The sequence below is a fragment of the Aquarana catesbeiana genome, linkage group LG06 (genome assembly GCF_042186555.1).
Source record: "Aquarana catesbeiana isolate 2022-GZ linkage group LG06, ASM4218655v1, whole genome shotgun sequence".
Classification (NCBI taxonomy): domain Eukaryota; kingdom Metazoa; phylum Chordata; class Amphibia; order Anura; family Ranidae; genus Aquarana; species Aquarana catesbeiana.
The window spans coordinates 46,867,814-46,890,529 of NC_133329.1; the positions used below are offsets into that span (position 1 = coordinate 46,867,814).

The following is a 22,716-nucleotide window of genomic DNA, read 5'->3' on the forward strand; positions in this document are numbered from 1 at the left end:
AACAAGGGCAGTAGCAACGTCCTGGGCGGAAAGAGCAGGGGCTTCTCCAGGTCGGATCTGTAAAGTGGCCATGTTGACAAGCTTCTCCACCTTCACCCACCACTACAGGTTGGACTTGCTATCAGCAGCGGATCAATTGTTTGGCAGGAAGGTCCTGCAGGCGGTGGTCCCACCCTAGAGTAAGTACTCTTTTATCATCTCCAGGTGCTGTCATGAAAGACGAGGGGAGAAAAACCCTAGTTAGACTTACCGGTAACAGTATTTCTACGAGTCTTTCAGAACAGCACCGATGACCCGCCCTTATTGGTTTTTAAAAATGTGGTGTTATTGCTATGTTCTGCTTATCTAATTTCAGCATGGCTGGAGGTACTCTATGAACAACTGAGGCCATGGTGGAAGTGTCCGGTCTTTAAAGAAAAAACTGACTGCAGTGTTTCCTGGGAAAAGTGGGTGGAGCTGCCCTCTCTCCAGGTGCTGTCCTGAAAGACTCGTAGAAATACCGTTACCGGTAAGTCTAACTAGGGTTTTTTTCCTCACTGGACCCCACCAGTCTTAACAACCTAAGACCCATCTTATTACTCCCTTTTGCCTCCAAACTCCTTGAACTTTCAGTCTACAACCGACTGAGCGACTACCTCATTGAGAATAACCCTCTTGATCCCTTTCAGTCTGGATTTCACCCACAGCACTCCGCAGAAACTGTCGTCCTGAAACTCACAAACGACTTACTAAAAGCCAAAACCAATGGTCATTATTCCGTACTCTTACTCTTGGACCTTTCCGCTACCTTTGATACAGTTGACCGCCCCCTCCTCCTCAAACTCAGTTTGCTTGGTCTCCATGTCTGCACTCTCCATTGGTTTGAATCTTACCTATCTCATTGCACCTTTAGTTTCACTTACAACTCCACTTCCTCCTCTCCAACTCCTCTTACCGTTGGGGTCCCCCAAGGTTCTGTCCTTGGACCTCTACTATTCTCGATCTACACTTCCTCCCTGGGTCAGCTGATAGCCTCCCATGGCTTTCGCTACCATTTATATGCTGATGACACCCAAATCTATCTCTCTGCCTTTCAGCTCACCCCATCAGTCTCCTTACGCATCACTGATTTACTAACAGACATATCAGCCAGGATGTCACACCACTTCCTCAAACTGAATCTATCTAAAACTGATCTTTAAATATTTCTTCCTCCATGTACCCCTTCCCCTGACTTCTCTGTCAAGATCAATGGCACATCTATCAGTCCGTCCCCACATTTCAGGGTGCTACGGGTAGACTCTGAACTGTCCTTTCAGGCCCACATCCAATCCCTGTCCAAATCATGCCGCCTTTAGCCTGTGTGACATTTCTAGAATACGCCCCTTTTTAACTGACACCACCATGCTTCTAATTTATTCCTTGGTTATCTCTCGTCTCGATTACTGTAACTCCCTCCTCATTGGATTACCTTTACATAGACTATCCCCCCTTCAGTCCATAATGAATGTCGCTGCAAGACTCATCCACCTTAACAACCATTCAGTGTCCTCCACCCCTCTCTGCCAATCCCTCCACTGGCTTACACTCACCAAACAAGTAAAGTACTAACAATAATTTACAAAGCCATCCAAAACTTTGTCCCCAGCTACATCACTAACCTCGTCTCAAAATACCAACCAAGCCGCTCTCTTCAGTCCTCCCAAGACCTTCTGCTCTCTAGCTCTATTGTCATCTCCTCTCATGCTCTCCTCCATGATTTCTCCAGAGCTTCTCCCATCCTTTAGAACTCCTTACCCCAATCTGTCTGACTGCCCCCAATCTATCCATCTTTAAACGATCCCTGAAAACCCTTCTCTTTAAAGAAGCCTATCCTGCTTCTAACTAGTACACTGTTTTACTTCCTCCATCAGCTCATCCCCCACAGCTATTACCTTTTGTATAAATTGACTCTTCCTTTTAGATTGTAAGCTCTAATGAGAATGGCTCTCTGATTCTTCTTGTACCAAAGTGTAATGTAACTGTAATGTCTGCCTTCAGTTTGTTAAGCGGTGGGCAAACTGTTGGCACTGTATAAATCCTGTATTATTATTATTATTATTATTATTATATATGGACTCTGCACAGTACCACTTCTCTTGTCCTGTATGTTGGGTTTAATTCTCAGTATCTGTTCTTATTCTGTATGTATGGAGATTTTTATTTGTAAAAACAAACAAATCTTTGACAAGGTTGTGGTGTGAGAGGACGTGTGTTGGGCGTGCTCTGGCTCTTCTATCCTGTTGATTGCTCTGGCTGACTTCCCAGGATTTACACCCGGTTTGTCTGGGTGGTAGCTGTCCTGATCTGCCTTAGACCTTCCCCTTCAACTTAATGACTGCAGAGCATAGCCGCATGCTAGCTGAAACTTAGCATGGACGCTGTCCGCTTGTGCCTGGAACCTTGTCTCTCTTGCTGCTCCATTTCCCCCGCCTCACCTTGTTCAGAGCTCTTCCCTGTTGCCTTTGCGGTAGTCGAGCGGGGCACTGCCGGTGGTTTGTGGATCTTCTTTCTTCATCCTGATCCCTGTCTGCGCTTCTCTCCATGGAGGTACTCAGGACTGTGGAGCTGGGAGAGTCGGCGACCCTCAGTGTGGGTTCGGCCAGCGCCGGCTGGGGTGGGCGGTGCTTGCTAGCACTCCAGCGAGCCTCAGGAAAAATCGTCGAGGCTTGGGGTGAAGATGCTGACGATCCCCCTGCAGCTCGGTGGATCAGGAGCTGTAACCGGCAAAGATTGTCAGAACTCGACAGAGCCTGTGGAATCCGAATGAAAGCCGATTGAATGCACAAGTAATTCTAACTTTAATAGCTTAAAAGCTGAGAAGAGCTGAGCTGTAATGCAGCAGAAATAACTGTATATTAAATAATAAATATGGGGGGAGTGGAAGTGCAAATAAAAATATAAAACTATAAAAAGGAGGAGAGGACGAGGAAGGGAGGGGAAAAAGAAAAAAAGAACTCATATTGTTTAAAGGAGTCCCCCTGTCATGGCCGAGATCCATTAAAATATTATTTTTTCATGGAGCTTTCAAAAGCTTAGGAAACATCACTCAAGGAGAGCATCCCCCCCCCCCCTTCCAACAGGAAGGGCTGATTATGCCATCCATTGGAGAGTTAAAGTTAAGAGACAAAACCTTCTCGAAACCGAATAAACATGAATCTGATACGAAACCAGCTGATTATGGTCAAATATTGTCTTTTTAAAGGTTACAAAACCTTCAATTAACCACTTGCTTACCGGGCACTTAAACCCCCCTCCTATCCAGACCAATTTTGAGCTTTCAGTGCTGACGCATTTTGAATGACAATTGCGCGGTCATACAACACTGTACCCAAATGAAATTTTTATCATTTTTTCACCACAAATAGAGCTTTCTTTTGGTGGTATTTGATCACCTCTGCAGTTTTTACTTTTTGTTAAAAAAAAAGTAAAAAACTGAATTTAAAAAAATATAATTTTTTTATATTTTGTTATAAAAAATGTAAAACAGGTCATTTTTCTCCTTCATTGATGTACGCTGATGAGGCGGCAGTGATGGGCACTGATGGGTGGCAGTGATGGGCACTGATGGGTGGCAGTGATGGGCAGCACTGCTAGGTGGCACTGATTGGCACTACAGGTGGGCATTGATAGGTGGCACTGTGGGCACTGTTAGGTGGCACTGTTAGGTGGCACTATTAGGTGGCACTGATGAGGCATATGTGCCTCTTCCACTTCGGGACCGATGTCCCTGACATCTGAGCCGGCGATCGGCCTTTTTTTCTACTCACGCTGTTAGCGTGAGTAGAAAAAAAGATTACCGATCTTTTGTTTACATCATGTGATCAGCTATCATTGGCTGATAGCTGATCACATGGTAAGGGGCCGGAACTGGCCCCTTACTTAGATCGGTGATAACCCGAGTCTCAGTGACTCGGTGATCACAGCGCGCTCGGCACGCGCCCTGCAGGGAGCGTGCACAGGGGAGGCCGTCATATGACGGCCTCCTGGGAATTCAGGTCCGCGCTGTGGCCGTCATTCGGCCATAGCGCAGATGTGAGGTGGTTAAAGGAAAAGCTTGGGTAAATAACCCCATTGTTTTACAGGGTGAAATTGCCTCCATAGTCAGCCCCAATGTTGATTCAAGCTTTCCCTCAGACATTGACTGAGATGCGAGGTTAAAGTGGATGTAAACCCAATGTCATCCTATCTAAACTACTGCCATAGGGATTATCTATAAGGATATACATGCCCCCTGCATGTATCCTTACCTGTCAAATGTCTCCCCTCTGTCTGTTATGAGACCTGAAAAACTGCAGTTTTTGTGGGTGGGTCTGTTGTCTGGAGCTCGGTGGGTGGAGTCGTGATGTCAGTAGACTCCCTGCCCACCTCTACACTCCCCTTGTCAATATGCCTTTTCTCCTGTGTATTTCTTACACTGAACTTCTGCTATGATCTCTAACATCCAGTGAAAAGACAGGAAAGTAACCACATGACTTCAGCATGCCAAATCATGCTGAGGTGTGGAACAGCCAATCCTTGCAGAGCTGCTGAAGAAAGGAGTAGGGGAGGGAATTAAAAAATAATGCATGTCTTAGGCTAGTGCACGAGATATGTAAATCACCTGTCACTCACAGCAAGGGGGAAGATTTGACAAAGTTTTTCTCTGTTGTCAAGTTTTAGCTCACTGAACAATAAAAGAGGATTGCTCAGAGCTGGATTAACTCTTTGTGGCAAGACTGGGCTCAAATGATAGGAAATCTATAAAATTTTTCGGGTTTACAGCCACTTTAATGTTTCACCAAAATGACAACAGTCCCAAATATATGAACATACTATAATGATATTGACTAAAAGTGCCTATAAGGAGAAATTGATTGTACAGCTAAGCTTTTCTCTAAACCCTCAGTAAAGCCTGTCCAAAGTCCATTTCAAATGCTCAAGGAAGACATTCAATTCCTGTATGTATGTTTTTTTTGTTTTTTTGTTTTTTTTATATGTAATCATAAGTGATGCAAATGCTATATCAGACTCCATGTCACAGATACGACCATAATTGTAATATCCACTGACCCCATGAGTAATCTGCCATAAGATAGAAATATAAATTTTGATATAGAACAAATGAAGAACTGTGTTTAGATACCCATCATTGTTGTAAATACATAAACTGTGACCGCATCTACATGAAAATACCCATATAACATGTGTTGTCCCAAGACACAGGTTTTTAATAGGATATGCAGGAGTCATGCATTTATCTATATAAACATTAATTTTGTATGATATTATTTAACCAGTTGCCGACTGCCGCACGCCGATGTATGTCAGCACAATGGCATGGGCAGGCATAAGGGCTTACCTGTACGTCCGATCGGACCCCCCCCCCACCGGTGCCTGCGGCGGTCGGATTAGCTCCAGGAGTGTTTTGTGCTAAGGGGTAGGCCACTGATTAATGGCCACTCCTCTCGATCGCTCCTGGCAAATGACAAGCTTCCTCTGCTTCTGAACTGTAAACAGAAGCGGAGGAAGTGATGTCATCGCTCCTCGTGAAGCCTTTACGTTCCAGCTTCTGAGGAGAGAAGACATTCAAGTAAGTGCACCAACACGCAGACACACTATTTACTCCCCGATCACCCCCCCTGCACCCTCTGTCAGAGTGACACCAATAGCAGTTTTTTTTTTTTTTACTGATTACTGCATTAGTGTCATTTGTGACTGTTATAAGTGGTAGGGCAGTTAGTGGTAGGCCCCTTTAGGTCTAGGGTACCCCCCAACCCCCCTAATAAAGGTTTAACCCCTTGATCACCCCCCCAGTTAACTCCTGTCGCCAGTGTCACTAAGCAATCTTTTTCTGATCGCCGTATTAGTGTCACAGGTGACGCTAGTTAGCCAGGTAAGTATTTAGGTTCAGCGTCAGGATTTTAGAGCATCAGGTACCCCCATATACTACCTAGTAAAAGGTTTTAACCCCCTGATTGCCCCCTAGTTAACCCTTTCACCAGTGATCACCGTAAAACTGTTAAGGGTGACCTGGTTAGTTAGTTTGTTTTTTATAGTGTCAGGGCACCCGCCGTTTATTACCTAATAAAGGTTTACCCCCTGATCGCCCTGTGGGTGATATAAGTTAGGTTTTAGGGTCAGATAGGGTCTGCGTCACCCCAGGCAGCATCAGGTTAGCGCCAGTACCGCTAACACCTATGCGTGCAGCATACACCTCCCATAGTGGTATAGTATATGAATGGATCAATATCTGATCTGATCAGATCTATACTAGCGTCCCCAGCAGTTTAGGGTTCCCAAAAACGCAGTGTTAGCGGTATCAGCCCAGATACCTGCTAGCACCTGCATTTAGTCCCTCTGCCCAGCCCAGCCCACCCAAATGCAGTATCAATCGATCACTGTCACTTACAAAACACTAAACACATAACTGTAGCGTTTGCAGAGTCAGGCCTTATCCCTGCGATCATTAACAGTTTTTTTGATACAGTCGCTGACAGTCAGGAGCTTTTTTACCTATGAGTCTCACTACTGTACCACTAAATTTAGAGCCCAAAATGACAAATCGAAGGTACAGTAGTGAAGAGGCCTACACATCTCTGAGCATGGCAGATAGTGAAGAGGAAGTCGCTCATCTGTCAGATTCAGGCTCAGAATACGAACCTGTAGACAGCAGCCGCTCCATGACAGATAGCTCTGATGATGGAGTTGTGGTCCCTGCCAAGGTCAGGTGTACCAGACCCCAATCTTCTTCTGCTGTTGAGGTGCAAGAACCCCAGGGCTCTCATATGGAGCAGAGAAGTACTAGCGCCGCTATTCCTTCTGGTGAACTGGCAAGCACCAGCGGCCTAGTATACCCTGGTCATACATCCAGCACTGTAGTAACACTTGGTGACGTGGCGAGTCCCATAAGTGCAGTTCAAGCTGGCAAGGTGGCAAGCACAAGTAGTGTCTCGCTGCCACCAAGAAGACAAAGACAGGCCCGTCGAGCCTATAGTGCCCTTCCTGCTGCATTTGCCAGTCCTAATTGGGAACCCACCACTTCTGCAGCACCCGTACTCCCCCCCCCCCCCCCCCCCCCATGGCCAACCCGGCATTCAGGTGGAAACAGTTGATTTTACGCCACTTGATTTTTATTCGCTGTTTTTCACCGAAGATCTCTATAGATCTATTGTGGACCAAAGCAATTTGTATGCTTGTCAATACATCGCCACTAATCCCCAGTCCTTCCTTGCCAGAGATTGGAAACCAATTACGGATTCCGAATTTAAGACCTTTCTGGGCCTATCCCTCCTCATGGGCATAACTAAAAACAGTAAGTTGCGGTCATATTGGTCCACAGACCGAATTCACCATATGCCCGTGTTCTCTGCTTCCATGGCCAGGGCACGATATGAGCAGATTTTGCGGTTCATGCAATTCAACAACAATGAACTCTGTCGTTCTCATGGAGACCCTGGATACTATCGGCTCTACAAAATTCAGCCCCTCGTAAACCACTTCAACCAGCATTTTGCAGACTTGTTTACTCCCCATCAAGTTGTCTGCGTTGATGAGTCCCTAATTAAGTTTTCTGGTGGCTTGTCATTCAAACAGTATCTTCCCAGCAAGCGTGCCAGATACGGGGGCAAGATGTATAAGCTCTGTGACAGGGCCACAGGCTATACATGTAGTTTTATGGTTTACGAGGGAAGAGATAGTCGCGTAGAGCCGACAAACTGCCCTGACTACATAGGAAGCACTGGCAAGATTGTGTGGGACTTGGTGTCACCTTTATTCGGAAAGGGGTTTCACTTGTACGTGGACAATTATTACACGAGCGTGCCACTTTTTAGTCACTTGTTTGATCATCAGATTGGAGCACGTGGCACCGTGCGATCTAATCGCCAGGGCTTTCCCCAGCGGCTTGTAGATTTCCGTCTTGGGCTGGGGGAGAGAGCCTGCTTAAAGTGTAATAACTTGCTCGCTATGAAGTGGAGGCATAATAAGAATGTTTTCCTTCTTACCTCCCTTCATCCAGACATGACGGTCCAAATTACTACGGCGACTGGTGTTGTGGAGGAACCCCTCTGTGTCCATGAATATAACCAAAATATGGGAGGGGTGGACCTCAACGACCAGTTGTTGGCGCCGTACCTAGTTGCCCGTAAGGCCAGACGCTGGCATAAAAAAGTGTCTGTATACTTATTTCTATTGGCTTTGCTGAACGCTCATGTGCTATACAGAGCTTCAGGAGGGACTGGATCCTTCCTTAAATTCCAGGAAGAGATCGTCTGTGCCCTTCTGTTTCCAGACGGTGCTCCACCTCACCTTCCCAATCCAAATGCAGTAAGCCGGCTGCATGAGAGGCATTTTCCTTATGTCCTCCCGAGTACCCCTACCCAACGAGCCCCCAAAGAAAATGTTGTGTCTGTAGAAAGCACGGATATAGGCGTGACACCCGCTATTATTGTCCCTCCTGTCCTGACAATCCTGGTCTTTGCATTGGTGAATGTTTTGAGCACTACCATACACTAGTTGAGTTTTAGATTGGGTACAGCATGGTACAGACTAGGCACACTTTCACAGGGTCTCCCAAGATGCCATTGCATTTTGAGAGACCCGAACCTCGAATTGAACCGTTACAGTTACAAATAAAAGTGTAAAAAAAAAAAAATGTAAAAAATACACACAAAAAATATAAAATAAAAAAACGAAAATAGTTGTCAATTTAACTCACTCTCACACTCTTTCTCTCCTCTTTTTTACTGTATTCTATTCTGCAATGTTTTATTGTTATGTTTTATCATGTTTGCTTTTCAGGTATGTCATTTTTTTTATACTTTACTGTTTACTGTGTTTTATTGTTAATTTTTTTTTGTTTTCAGGTACGCCATTTAGCTGCAGCGCGGATTAATTTATCTTGACAGCAACAGCGTTTGCTCCCACGATACATAAAGCCGCGACTCCAGCACTGTCGGAGGTGATTTCACCACCACAGTTAAAAAAAAGAGCATATATGCCGAAGCATGGGGGCAGCAGGGGTGGAGGAGCGATTTGCTCCTAACTTTTGGGGGCGGATGCCCCCATGCTTCGGCATATATATATATATATTTATTTATTTATTTATTTATTTATTTGGTACAGGTTGCGTTAAATGTGTTTTTTACAATTTTTTTTTTTTTTTTTGTATTTGCTTTGCAGGTATGGTATGTCTTACTGTTATACTGTAATGTTACGGATGCCCCCATGCTTCGTCATATATAAATGGTGCATGTATGCCCATTATTAGAAGTGGGTGGATGAAGGGAGGTATTCTAATGGTGGGCATACCCACCGATCAATCTTTTTTTCATGCAGCCCACAGGCTGCATGAAAAAAATATTACAATATATGCCCAACAAGGACCAGCAACGTACTGGTATGTTGCTGGGACTTTGAGTGGTTATACCAGAATGTTGCCTGCAGGTTTCGGTATCATACTTTTCAGCCAGCGGTTGGCTTTCATGTAAAAGCAATCCTATTGGCTAATTAGCCTCTAGACTGCTTTTACAAGCAGTGGGAGGGAATGTCCCCCCCACCGTCTTCCATGGTTTTCCTGGCTCTCCTGTCCCAACAGGGAATCTGAGAATGCTGACCATAGAGCTGATCAGAGACCAGAATGGCTCCAATCATCTCTATGGCCTAAGAAACCAGAAGCTACGAGCATTTCATGACTTAGATTTTGCCGGATATAAACAGCGCCATTAGAAAATTGGGAAAGCATTTTATCACACCGATCTTGGTGTGGTCAGATGCTTTGAGGGCAGAGGAGAGATCTAGGGTCTAATAGACCCCCATTTTTTTCAAAAAAAGAGCACCTGTCACTACCTATTGCTATCATAGGGGATATTTATACTCACTGAGATAACAATAAAAATGATAAAAAAAATATATATAAATGAAAGGAACAGTTTAAAAATAAAATAAAAAAGCAAAATAAATAATTAAAAAAAAAAACACCCCTGTCCCCCCCTGCTCTTGCGCAAAGGTGAACGCTAGCGTCGGTCTGGCGTCATATGTAAACAGCAATTGCACCATGCATGTGAGGTATCACCATGAAGGTCAGATCGAGGGCAGTAATTTTAGCAGTAGATTTCCTCCATAAATCTAAACTGGTAACCTGCAAAGGCATTTAATGGTTTTTAAAAATGTTTGTAGTTTGCCGCCGCTGCACGTTTGTGCGCAATTTTAAAGCATGTCGTGTTTGGTATCCATGTACACGGCCTAAGATCATCTTTTTTATTTCATCAAACATTTGGGCAATATAGTATGTGTTTTTAGTGCATTAAAATTAAAAAAGTGTGTTTTTTCCAAAAAAAAAATGCGTTTGAAAAATCGCTGCGCAAATACTGTGTGAAAAGAAAAAATGAAACACCCACCATTTAAATCTGTAGGGCCTTTACTTAAAAAAATATATAATGTTTGGGGGCCTCAAAGTAATTTTCTTGCAAAAAAAATATTTTTCTCAAGTCATCTTCCAGGACGGCACACCTGAGAGATGAGAGGCTCCTCCCCACAGGAAACACAATCAATCAACAGCTGTTTTAAGTCCACACCCTTCCCCCTGATCCTCAGTTTTTGATTGTGTTTCTCCCTACACGGCGAAACTGTTTGTTTGTTTTTTTCCAAATGACCAAAGCCTGGGGCTGGTGGTCTCCCCCTGGGAGCCGGACCAAATGCCTGGGAAGCCTCTGGGTCTGGCGGGATATATTTATCCTTCCCGGGGGGTTCCACTATCCTTTCCTCAGGGGGGGCAGCAGAAACTGGGAAAGCCCCCCTGAGAGCTGAAGGCCCCTGGGTACAGTGGTGTCCCCTGAACTTCAGGGGCCTTTATCCTGTCTCCCCCCCCCTTACCTGTCCGGAAGTCCTTTCAGATGGGGGTGCTGGCCGTCGGTTCTTTCCAGGGGGATCGTATCCCCTGACTCCTGGGTCCCTGGTAGCTCGCGTGGGCTGCTGGGGAGGGCACCGCCTGAACGACCCGCGTTCTTACCCAGAAGGGAAGGCTGAGAGTCAGCAGGAGCAGGCGCCCACATCCTCCTTTCGAGGAGGCACCAGTTTACTATGGTGAATGTCTGCCTAAACCACCTCAGATGGGAATGAGGAACGTACGGCATTGCCCCCCCCCCCATGTGTATATACTGACTGGACAGTGCAGGACACAGCCTAACCTTGCAGCTCCCTAAAGGGACAGCAGTTGTGGGGGGGGGCACTTTGGCGGCTATCCTCCTTGCGTGTGGACCGTAAGGATGGAAAAGCAAGCCCGGTGGCTGTGGAAAAAGGGGAAGACGACAACGGTGAGTCAAAAATCCCCAATCCCAGCCAGATGGTTTCTGGGCATTTGAGATATCTCCCCTGGGGGTCTGGATTCAAATAGCCCAGAAGCTTTTGCTAAAGACACCAGCCACAGCTCCCTCCTACATCAGAGATGCTGTATGGTGGACAAGTGGTGCAGAGGAGCGAGTGTGCCTAAACCACCTCAGATGGGAAAGAGGTAGGTAAGGCATTTTTTCCCCTTCCACCTGTATTTACTGAGTGGTGCAGTGTAGGACCTGGGGTCTCCATAACAAAATAGCCCAGAAGCTACTGCTAAAAACCACCAGCCACAGCTTCCTCTTATAGCAGAGACACTGTGGTTATCACAACAGTAGGTTGCCAGCCTCTCCCTACATACCCCGTTGTGGTACATTAGTAGGGGTGAATACAGCAAAGAGGGTGACCTGGTAGAACAAAGAGTTCCTTACTGGCCAGGTATACCACTGAACAAGTTATTAATGGTGCAATGGTTGAAGGATTCAGGAGTAAGCTCCCTTGCTCAGCAGGTGCACTAGGTTATCTGGCCCTATTAGCCCAGCTGCTAGGAATCTGCTTAAAGTTGCTCCAAGATGCTTAAAAGCTGACCTAACTTTCAACAATGTGGCAGGGACCAAGCTTCTGTGTGGCACATTAGGGGTTCCCTTGTGACAGATCCTCCTTTTGGGGGTTGCTTGCTATGGGTAACTTTTCATAAGCTCCAACCTCCCACTCCACTCTTACATTGTGGTTATATTTTAATGCAGGGGGTAAGAAAAACCTTTTTGTTGGTTTGGGCTACAGTCCACTCAGTGACAGATCTAAAAGCGATTTACCATAAATCGTTTTTTCTATATCCTTTGATTAAGGATTTTCTGTGCAAACGTATGCAAGAGCTAGATGGCTATATGATTGCTTCTTTAAGGGCTGCAGGTGGCTATTTACCTCCAGGCTAAATTGGTAACCACCCTTTTTTTTAGAGGTCTTATATTGGTCTCTAGGGCTGGGCTCATTGAGACTTTAGTTACTGATCAGCCCCACCCGTGTATGAGCTGGCTAGCGTTTGCTCAATCTACGGAGGTAAGGTAGGACAACAGCTACTATAGTAAGGTGTCCAACCATTTTAGGATTGGTATCTACAGCCCAGGCTATGCCTATGAAATAATTTGCTCCTGTTTGGTTATTTCATAAAGGGATACACCATGACTCCTTCTTGGCTGCTCACCAGTAAACCTCAGTAGTGAAGGTTTGTCCTTGCTGGGGTATTTGGTGGCACAACTAAAGTACACATTGAGATTTGTGACATCTCTGCTGAAGCTTGTTGGGTGTCCTTTATATCCTAAAGGTACTGCTTTGTTTGGCTACAGATCAGAAAATACAACAGGGAAGGTGGTCTGTACTTTCTGGTTTTGTGCCGCACGCCAGAAACGCACATCATTGAGTCTGGTGATGACATTTCTGCTCATAATTGTTATATTGCTGCACATCAGACCTACACAAGATTGGGGTCTGTCTGTGGGGTTTTTGTGTCCTGTATTACTGCCTTATTGGTTGCTTATCAGAAAGGCAGCAGGAAAGATTGATGGCAGGGGTAGTTCATATACTGCCTTTGGTAATCGGTACAGCACCACAAGGTGGCGTCGTGCTGATTCAGACAGTGCTATTAACGGCAATAGCTGCCGATTTTAGGCATGCGATTTGACATGTGAGTCGCATGCCAAATCGCTTCAATATGGATGTGCTATCTCTATTCAGAATTGTTAGATTGTTGCACATTAGAGATATACACGATTGAAGTTTGTCTGTGGGTCCTGTATTACTGCCTTATTGGTTGCTTATCAGAAAGGTAGCAGTGAAGATGGATGGTCCTGATTTTGTTGGAAAATACAAATTGAACCTGTGCCATGGGTAGTACACATACTGCCATTTGTAATCGGGGCAGCACCACAAAGTGACGTGCTGATTCAGACAGCGCTATTAACAGCAATGGCTGCCGATTTTAGGCATGCGACTTTGACATGTTGAGTTGCATGCCAAATCACTTCAATATGGATGGGCTATCTCTATTCAGAACTGTTATATTATTGCACATCAGAGATATACAAGATTGAGGTCTGTCTGTGGGTCCTGTATTACTGCCTTATTGGTTGCTTATCAGAAAGGCAGCAGTGATGACGGATGGTCCTGATTTTGTTGGCAAATACAAAATTGAACCTGTGCCAGGGGTAGTACACATACTGCCATTGGTAATCAGTGCAGCACCACAAAGTGGCCTGGGCTGATTCAGACAGTGCTATTAACGGCAATGGCTGCCAATTTTAGGCATGCGATTTGACATGTTGAGTCACATGCCAAATCACTTGAATATGGATGTGCTATCTCTATTCAAGATTGTTGTTGCACATCAGACACATACAAAATTGAAGGATTACTGCCTTATTGGCTGCATATCAGAAAGGACACAACAGTGAAAGTTGTTTGTCTTTTTCTGATTTGTTTTTGCTGCTCAGCAGGGAGACACATTGAGGGTAATGACATCTCTGCTCAGTATTGGTATATGCTACACATCAGACATACACAAAGATTGAACATTGTTTGTGTCCTGTATGTCCTATATTTACTGACTTATCGTCCGTATATCAGAAAGGCACAGCAGTAAGTGGTGATCTTCCTTGCTGTTTCTTAGGTATACACAGTAGGGGGTTTGTTGGCTGCACTCCTCCAGGGAGCCACAGCATGGGGACCCCTTGTTTGTTCGACCCGAAAACTGCTTTTCCTGCGACCTGTGTAATCTTGAGGTCTGTGGTTCCGTAAGCAGGGACTGCTGGATACGCTGCGACCTGGAGTCGCACAGTCACGAATGATACCCTTTGGAAGCCATAGTATGACTTCTCATGCGTCTTGCAGTCCCAAGTGCCAGGTTGGGTCGCACGGGTGTGGGAACCCTAAGCTTATCTGTCCCTTCTGGTTCAGGTTTTGCAATGCTGCAGGAATACTCATTGTGGAGTTATTGCCTTATTTTGCAGTAGACCAGAAAGATCGCAGCTGTAAAGGCTGTCTGTTGTTTGTTTGTTTTTATGTTGCTGCACAGCAGAAGTACTCAACATTGAAGCTTGTTGGTGCTTTCTGTTTCATATTGCCTTGACTGTTGGATACCAGATGTTACTCTCACCATCTCTATACCCCCCTTTGATCTTAAACCCCTATAATTAAGACCACACCATTCGTTGGGGTATAAAAGGCCGTAGCAGCCTACTTTATTTATATAAAAATACTTTTTCAAAATTAACTTATGGAAAAAATTATCCATCAATAACCAAAACAATAACTTACGGAAAAAAGAGAGCGTTGGTCTGGGCAATAAAACCTTGACACTCAAACCGATGGCCATCACCAAAAATTTATGGCACTGCAGTCCATCTCCAATATCAAAAATTAGGCCTCAAGCCGACAAGCTGGCTCAGAGACTGCCAGTGACCGCAGTGCCCCCATATCACTTCCCGGCTAACCTCCGTTAGCCGGGAACCAGCATCTGGACCCATACAACGTCAGGTCCCACTCTTACTTGCCATCTTCCTTCCCTTGCGCAGACCAACGCCCGCCACTGCCACGACTTCTCTTCATCTCACACCTGTAAAACAGTTAAAACAACCACCACGCAAAACATAAAAGCACAACAACCTTAGGGAGGGTGGGCGGGAACTTTCCACAACTTTCTGCTTGTCCCTCCCAGGGCGGGCCTCCTATTTATCAGTCCCTCCCTGTGTTATCCTCCCCCTCGGCACCATGTCTCCACCCTCTAATTCCTTAACCCTGTTACCTCCGTCATGTGCGCCTTGCACATACCTCATTTCGTTCGGCTGCTCCAGGCTTTTCTTGACTGTTGGATACCAGATGTTACTCTCACCATCTCTATACCCCCCTTTGATCTTAAACCCCTATAATTAAGACCACACCATTCGTTGGGGTATAAAAGGCCGTAGCAGCCTACTTTATTTATATAAAAATACTTTTTCAAAATTAACTTATGGAAAAAATTATCCATCAATAACCAAAACAATAACTTACGGAAAAAAGAGAGCGTTGGTCTGGGCAATAAAACCTTGACACTCAAACCGATGGCCATCACCAAAAATTTATGGCACTGCAGTCCATCTCCAATATCAAAAATTAGGCCTCAAGCCGACAAGCTGGCTCAGAGACTGCCAGTGACCGCAGTGCCCCCATATCACTTCCCGGCTAACCTCCGTTAGCCGGGAACCAGCATCTGGACCCATACAACGTCAGGTCCCACTCTTACTTGCCATCTTCCTTCCCTTGCGCAGACCAACGCCCGCCACAGCACCCTAAGAGTAAAGCCTTACTCGCGGGTGCCCTCCCAAACCCGAAAAGCTCGCTGGATCCCGTCCTGCAATCCCAAGTTCCATAAATCAATTCCCACCTCATTGAGGTGGACGCCGTCAGCCCTCAAGTACCTCCAGGTCTCAAATTCCAACTCCATATGTCTTATGGCCAAACCCCCATTATTAACTACAAATTTGCTCACTTCCCGGTTAATCTTTTTCCTGGCCCTGTTAACACCTGCCACCGACCTGGCCATTCTCCACGAACTGCGAGCCACCATATCTGACCACACTATAATAGTATGGGGGAATTCCGCCATTAATCGCCGCACATCACTTTTTATGTCCCGCGTGATATCCACCATTGTACGCAAGCCAAGGTCATTACCTCCCGCATGAACTACCAAGATGTCTGGTGGTCTGTCCCGCTGGGCGTGGCGCTGCACTTCTGGTACTAATCGACCCCATAACATGCCCGGTATCCCCAACCATTTTATGCATACTTCTCTCCTGTTAAACCCCAACTGCCTGCCCCCATGTCGAGCATCTCCCCTTCTTGCCCCCCAACACACATAAGAATGGCCCATAATCCAGACCAATCTTGCCACCGGACCTGAAATTAGAAGAAGACAAGAAAAACTAACCACTAACAATTTAGTGATGAAAACCCACTAACATCTATAACTGAAACTGTAACGACATAAAACTTACTGCAATATTTCTCTTCCTCTTCCTTACCTTCTTTCTTTTTTTTTTTTTTTTTTTTTTTTTTATATTCCTACCACCAAATGAGGACGTACATAAGATTGGAACCTGTTGGATTCCCACCTCCCAATACGTTTTACCGACTCCACGTCGAGACCATGCTTGGCTGCCTCTGTAGCAGCCCCAATCCTGAACGAATGTGAAGAAAATTCCTTTTCTTCCAAGCCTACCCCCTTCAAACATCTTCGAAAAACTACTGCAAACTGAAACCTGGATAACCAACTCCCATCCCGATGCACTAACAGGGAACCTTTGAAATCTGGACGTACCGCTAAAAATTCCCTGACCGTGGCCACCGGACACAAAGAGGAACCATGAACCGGAAAAACTTGGACCAACTTACCTTTTCCAACCTGATCCGTTTTTGACCTCTTGAAAAACACCTGCAAAATCTCCTTAACCAACTTTACATCCTGGCAACCCAAACCCCCTTCTACCTTTTTTGAAGGACTAACCAGTTCCCCTATCCTAAATGCCCCAAAGAACGCTAACACGAAAGCCACTTTAAACAACAAAACTTCGTACTCTGATGAACACACCACCTTTAATTGATCAACAACACCCCCCAAAATTTCGAAAGTAACCGGTCTCCTGGAGTCCCGCTTCACCACCGACCTCCTGTAGCCCTTTAGCGCTTGTCTCACTCGAAAGTCTTTTGTTACGTCCGGCTGTCCCTGTAACTTGAACAGGAAAGCCAACCCTGCTAAGTTCGCGCTAATCACAGATGCCGACCTACCTTCCTCCATTTTCCTAATAATGAAATATAGCAATAACAAATTCACTGCCTGCCCTATCGGTTCCTCCCCAATCCCTGCCACAAAAGCCAACCACTCTTTCCATACCTTTTGATATGCCGACCAGGTGCCCCCACTTACCGACCGCTCAATCCATCCTGCGGCGATTCTAACGCTATGTCCCACATCCACTCGGGACAAGGCACCCCGCGTTGCTCCGCTTCCGGCGCCAACTCTCGGAACCTGTCCCACTGGAATCGAGACAACGCGTCAGCTATCACATTTTCCACCCCCGGTAAGTGAACAGCATGAATAAAAATATTCAATTGTAAACATCTTAGCACTAGATGCTGTAGCAACCTGATCACTGGCGGAGAGGACGCCGTGATCCTATTAATCACCTGCACTACCCCTAAGTTATCACCATGGAAACGCACCTTCCGATCCTTGAAAGATGCTCCCCATAATTCCACCGCCAGCACCACTGGAAACAGTTCCAGCAGCACTAAGTTCTTCGTGAACCCTCCTGCTACCCAAGATTGTGGCCAAGGACCAGCACTCCACTGTCCCTGAAAAAACGCACCAAAACCATAGGCACCCGCCGCATCAGTAAAGAGCTCCAAGTCAAAATTGCTGACTGGGCCCGACATCCACATTGCCCTGCCATTAAATGACTCCAAAAAGGTATGCCATACCCTTAAATCTTCCCTGTGCGTTTTTTTGATCCTAACGAAATGCCTTGGTGATTGTATGCCACTTGTGCTAGCCGCAAGCCTGCGGCTAAACACTCTCCCCATTGGTAGTATCCGGCACGCAAAATTAAGTTTTCCCAACACCGACTGTAACACCCGCAACTGAACTTTGTGCAAACCTATTAAACCTGCAACCTCTTTTTTTAGATCCTCCAGCTTGTCGTCCGGCAGCCTGCATTCCATTGCCTCCGAATCCAAAATTATGCCCAGAAATTTGATGACCGTGCATGGTCCCTCCGTCTTGTCCGCCGCCAATGGAATGCCGAATCTGTCAGTGATATGTGCCAACGTCGCCATGAGCACCGCGCAGATTCTGGATGCCGCCGGGCCGATACAAAGGAAATCGTCCAAGTAGTGAATGACCGAATTCACCCCTGACACGTCCCTCACCACCCATTCCACGAATGAGCTAAATTGCTCAAATAATGCACATGACATAGAGCAGCCCATTGGCAAGCACATGTCTACGTAGAATTCGCCATTCCAATGGCAGCCCAGTAGCCGGAAACTTTCCGGGTGAACCGGCAGTAGCCGAAATGCTGATTCCACATCTGCCTTTGCCATCAAAGCCCCCTTGCCGTAATGCCGTACCCATCCTACTGCCGCATCAAATGACGTGTACGTCACCGAGCACTCCTCCTGGCCAATAGCGTCATTCACCGACCCACCCTTAGGGAACGATAAGTGGTGAATTAGCCTAAATTTGTTGGGTTCCCTCTTCGGCACAACTCCTAATGGAGATACAACCAAATCTGCCAGAGGTGCTTCGGCGAAGGGGCCGCCCATTCTACCCATTGCAACCTCTTTCTTCAGCTTCTCTGAAACCACCTCCGGATGTTGCAATGCAGAACGTAAATTTTTTGGCACAGGAGGAACAACCGTTAACGTACATGGGATCCTAAAACCTAACGAAAAACCTTCCTCCAACAGGACTGCCGCTCTTCTATCCGGATACCTACCTAGAAACGGTCGCATCCTTTCCACTTTCACCGGAGTCCTCCCTCTTGTTTCCAGCGTCAGCAGTTCGTCCCTTACTTTGCTTAAAGCATCTTGACGCTGGGTGCGTTCCCCCGCAGCCTGTACACTCGTGTTTGTACTTGCACGTGGCCCCAAATTTGCAGGCCCCTGTGTTGTACTGCCAGCAACTCCCTTTCTTATTTCCTGCCGAATGTCCCTGGGCTGAAGGTCCACCGGCTCCCCCCTGAAAAAACTGGTTAGGAGCCCTCACCGTTGTCATCAGGCGCATCCACAGGCTGATGTCCTTGTGGTCCCAGCGAAGCTCCGGACGCACCGCTCACCTCTGCCTGAACTGTTCATCGTACCGGAGCCAAGCTGTGCCCCCGTAGACTCTGTACGCTTCCCCTATCGCATCTTGATAACAAAATAACGCGGAACAGTGTTCCGGTTGTTTTTCCCCGATCACACTTGCCATGATAGCAAATGCCTGCAACCAATTCGTAAATGTCCTAGGTATTAACCGATATCTCCTCTTCTCCTCGTCGTCTTTTTTGGAGCTATCAGGTTTCACCCTGTCCAAGTTAAATTTCTCTAGGGGCAACAATGAAAAAATTTCTATGTACTCACCCTTCCACAGCTTCTCTCGAACCTCCTGCTTCAGGTGAGCTCCCAATGGCCCCTCAAAACACACATATACCTCACAACGAGCTGCGTCCCCCAATCTAGTTATATCCTGTCTACCCGCGACTTCCTTAGCCGCCACAGCATTGTCCGTCCCCTGCTTATCTCCGCTCACCACTGCCTCCAGCACCGCAGGTGGTGTCGCCACTGCTGGCAAAGCTACTGTTACATCTGCACTCCCCGTAGTCGGGACCCATGCCGCCGCCGGTACCGGAGCCGGCCGTTCCGCCGCCTCAAATTTCTGTACCAACTCCTTAATGCCCGCCAAAAACCCCAATAAACCAGAAGCCCCCCCAGCAGGCCCAACGCTTACTGTACTAGCACATGACCCCCCGACAGTAGCCCCCATCCCTGCCATGTCAGCACTAACTATAGTATGTCCTGATGTACAAGACTCACCGGGCTGCACAGGTACGATCCCATCAGCCGACCTTCCGCCCGCTGCTGCTGCTACTCTCCTGGAAGGGGGGTGCGCCTCCTCTTCCGATCCGGATCCTTCTTCCACCACGCCAGGGATGTCCTCTTCCTCCTCAGATGAGGGCCCGCTAGGCCTGCCGACCGTAGCTGCCGCAGCGACCTCCATGTTTTCCCTCCTCTGCGCAGGAACCGTTCCGCCCGACTTCCGGACAGCCTTCCCAGGACCGGTGTTGGAAACCGCAGTCCTGCCGGCCTCCGCTCTCCTGTTCCCCGTGCCCGATCGGCCTCTCTCTCCTCTGTACTGTTCCCCTGCTGCAGATGCAGGTGTCCCGGGCACTCTCCCTCTGGTCCTGGCCTGCGTTCCTGCTGGGCCGCCCGCCATGTTCCTGGGGGCGGGGCTTTCGTACCTTTTCGATCCTCTCCTCCTAGGCCTCAGCTCCGCTCCGTCCTCTTCCCGCCCCGCTGTCCGGTCCACTGCGGTCGCATAACCGCTGCTACCTTCTCCCCCAGCCGCTCGTTTCGACGGTGGGCCCGCTGGGAGCCCCGCACCGGGACTACCCAGCTGCCGCTGTGCTGTCCCTGGATGCTCTGGGGAGAAACGCTCCGGCGGCCTAGAGCGGCGCGCTCTGTTGCCGGTTCTCCCACGTTCCACCGATAACCGCTCCTCACCTGCCAGTGCTGCACCGACTGCTGCCTGGAGCCAAGCTGTGCCCCGCACCGCCGCTTCATCCCTCAGCTGGGCCATGATCCGCTCTACCTCTGCCATGCTGCCTCGGAACTTTCCACAACTTTCTGCTTGTCCCTCCCAGGGCGGGCCTCCTATTTATCAGTCCCTCCCTGTGTTATCCTCCCCCTCGGCACCATGTCTCCACCCTCTAATTCCTTAACCCTGTTACCTCCGTCATGTGCGCCTTGCACATACCTCATTTCGTTCGGCTGCTCCAGGCTTTTCTTACCTTATGGCACTTCAGAAAAATACAATGCTGTAGGTTGCTTGTGTTCTTTCTCTGTTGGTTCTATGTAACTGCACCACAGAACTGCATAACAGGAAGGATTGTCTTATAATTGTACTTGGTGGTTCGTCATAAATACGCAACATAGAAGTTTGGGTCTTTCTGTCTTCTCTTTATAGCCTTGTTTTGCTGTACATCAGTAAAACACCACTGTAAAAGGGGGTTCCCCTCCTTTCTGTATTTACCAGTTATGAGCTAGCTGCACTTCAGAAATGCGCAGCATTTAAGGTGTGTTTGTGTCTTAATGTTTACATATTGGCCGCACATCAGAAAACCAGACTGTGAGGTTCAGATTTGGGTCTCTTCCCATATTTGATATTTTGGTTTAGCTAGTCACACTCAGATACACAACATTGATGTCTATGCTTGTGTCCTTTCTGTCTAAATCTATGATTTTTTTATTTGTGATATTTAATAATACATGTATCACCTTTTTGTATTTCAGCCTTCTCTTCCGTGAAAGGGCCAGGAGTTCTGGTGCAGATGTCACATGTCAGAAAGCCTCGACCCCTTACATTCAGGGATGCCAGAGCCATTTCCTAGGGTTGAAGCCCAGTAGAGTTATGGGTCACTGGAGGAAGGCGATAATGAATCGCCCTGTTTAATAAGAACTTAGGAAGTTCGGTTCAGAGGAGTTTTATGGCCTGAAGATGAAGTATAAACATGTATACCTGACCAAATAGGTTACAGCTCAGTGCATGGCCTTCATTTTGCCCTTCTAGCAAAACTAGATGTAGCAATATGAGTGTTCTTCTCCTGCTATAGATGTTAATCTCCTGAGTAGGCTCTCAGGCGTAAGTAAAACTATAGATTGGGCATGCCTTAAACCCAGGGATTAAGTTTTTGTTAATCTATTTCCCTTAAGAAGGTTTCCCTTCAGTCTTTGCTGACGTAAAGCTAAAAATGAACAAAAAGGGGTCTGTCAGGGGCCCCCCTTTTTTGGCAGTTTTATTTCCCTGGACAGGGTTGTGTTAAGACAGGCCCCCTTATGGATCAATGTAGTGTCCTTGTCTTACAACACAGGTCTCCGATTAATCTTTTTAGTGGTTCTAAACAGCACCTATAGGCAGAATAGGCCATTGTTGGTAGATGTGTGACGGGCAACATTGATAACCTACAAGTTTAACATGTTTTCTGATTCCATCTTTAAGAGCCCACTCCACCTAGATCCTGCATCCGAAACAGAGAAGGCAGGGACACCGGTGGAGTAGACCGGCAGATCAGCCGCATGATCCAGCTAAGATACCTTCATCAAGCATATGGAGTAAAGGTAAAGCTTACTGCAGAACCGAGGTTCGCCAAGAGTCTTGCAGTGGTCCCACCCTAAGGTAGGCCTGAGGTACTTGATTATCCTCTCAGGTGTGCCGTCCTGGAAGATGACTTGAGAAAAGTACTAGTTACTTACCGGTAACTGTCTTTCTGGGAAATCTTCCAGGACGGCAGGCCTACTTCCCACCCGTTGGAGGAGGGAAAATTTTAGAACACTAGAAGGTGAGTGCCTATGAGGAATGATTTCCCTTGTGAACCAGGTTCAGGAGTTACTTCTCTACAAACTGAGGATCAGGGGGAAGGGTGTGGACTTAAAACAGCTGTTGATTGATTGTGTTTCCTGTGGGGAGGAGCCTCTCATCTCTCAGGTGTGCTGTCCTAGAAGATTTCCCAGAAAGACAGTTACCGGTAAGTAACTAGTACTTTTTCATGTAAACAAAAAAGTGACAGGGCTTTGTCTTCAAGTGGTTAGAAGAGT

The 22,716-nt window shown here is 46.9% G+C and overlaps 1 protein-coding gene across 6 annotated transcripts in view; it reads right to left on the minus strand.

The window, feature by feature from the left end:
- LOC141148368 (uncharacterized) overlaps positions 1-22,716 on the minus strand; it is a 442,230-nt gene that overhangs the window by 350,032 nt on the left and 69,482 nt on the right. For 5 of the 6 annotated variants that reach the window (XM_073635779.1, XM_073635780.1, XM_073635782.1 and 2 more), the window contains exon 3: positions 2,457-2,771. In XM_073635779.1, the coding sequence (XP_073491880.1) occupies positions 2,457-2,771 (315 nt within the window). The remainder of the gene's footprint in view (positions 1-2,456; positions 2,772-22,716) is intronic. The other variant, XM_073635781.1, reaches the window with a different exon arrangement.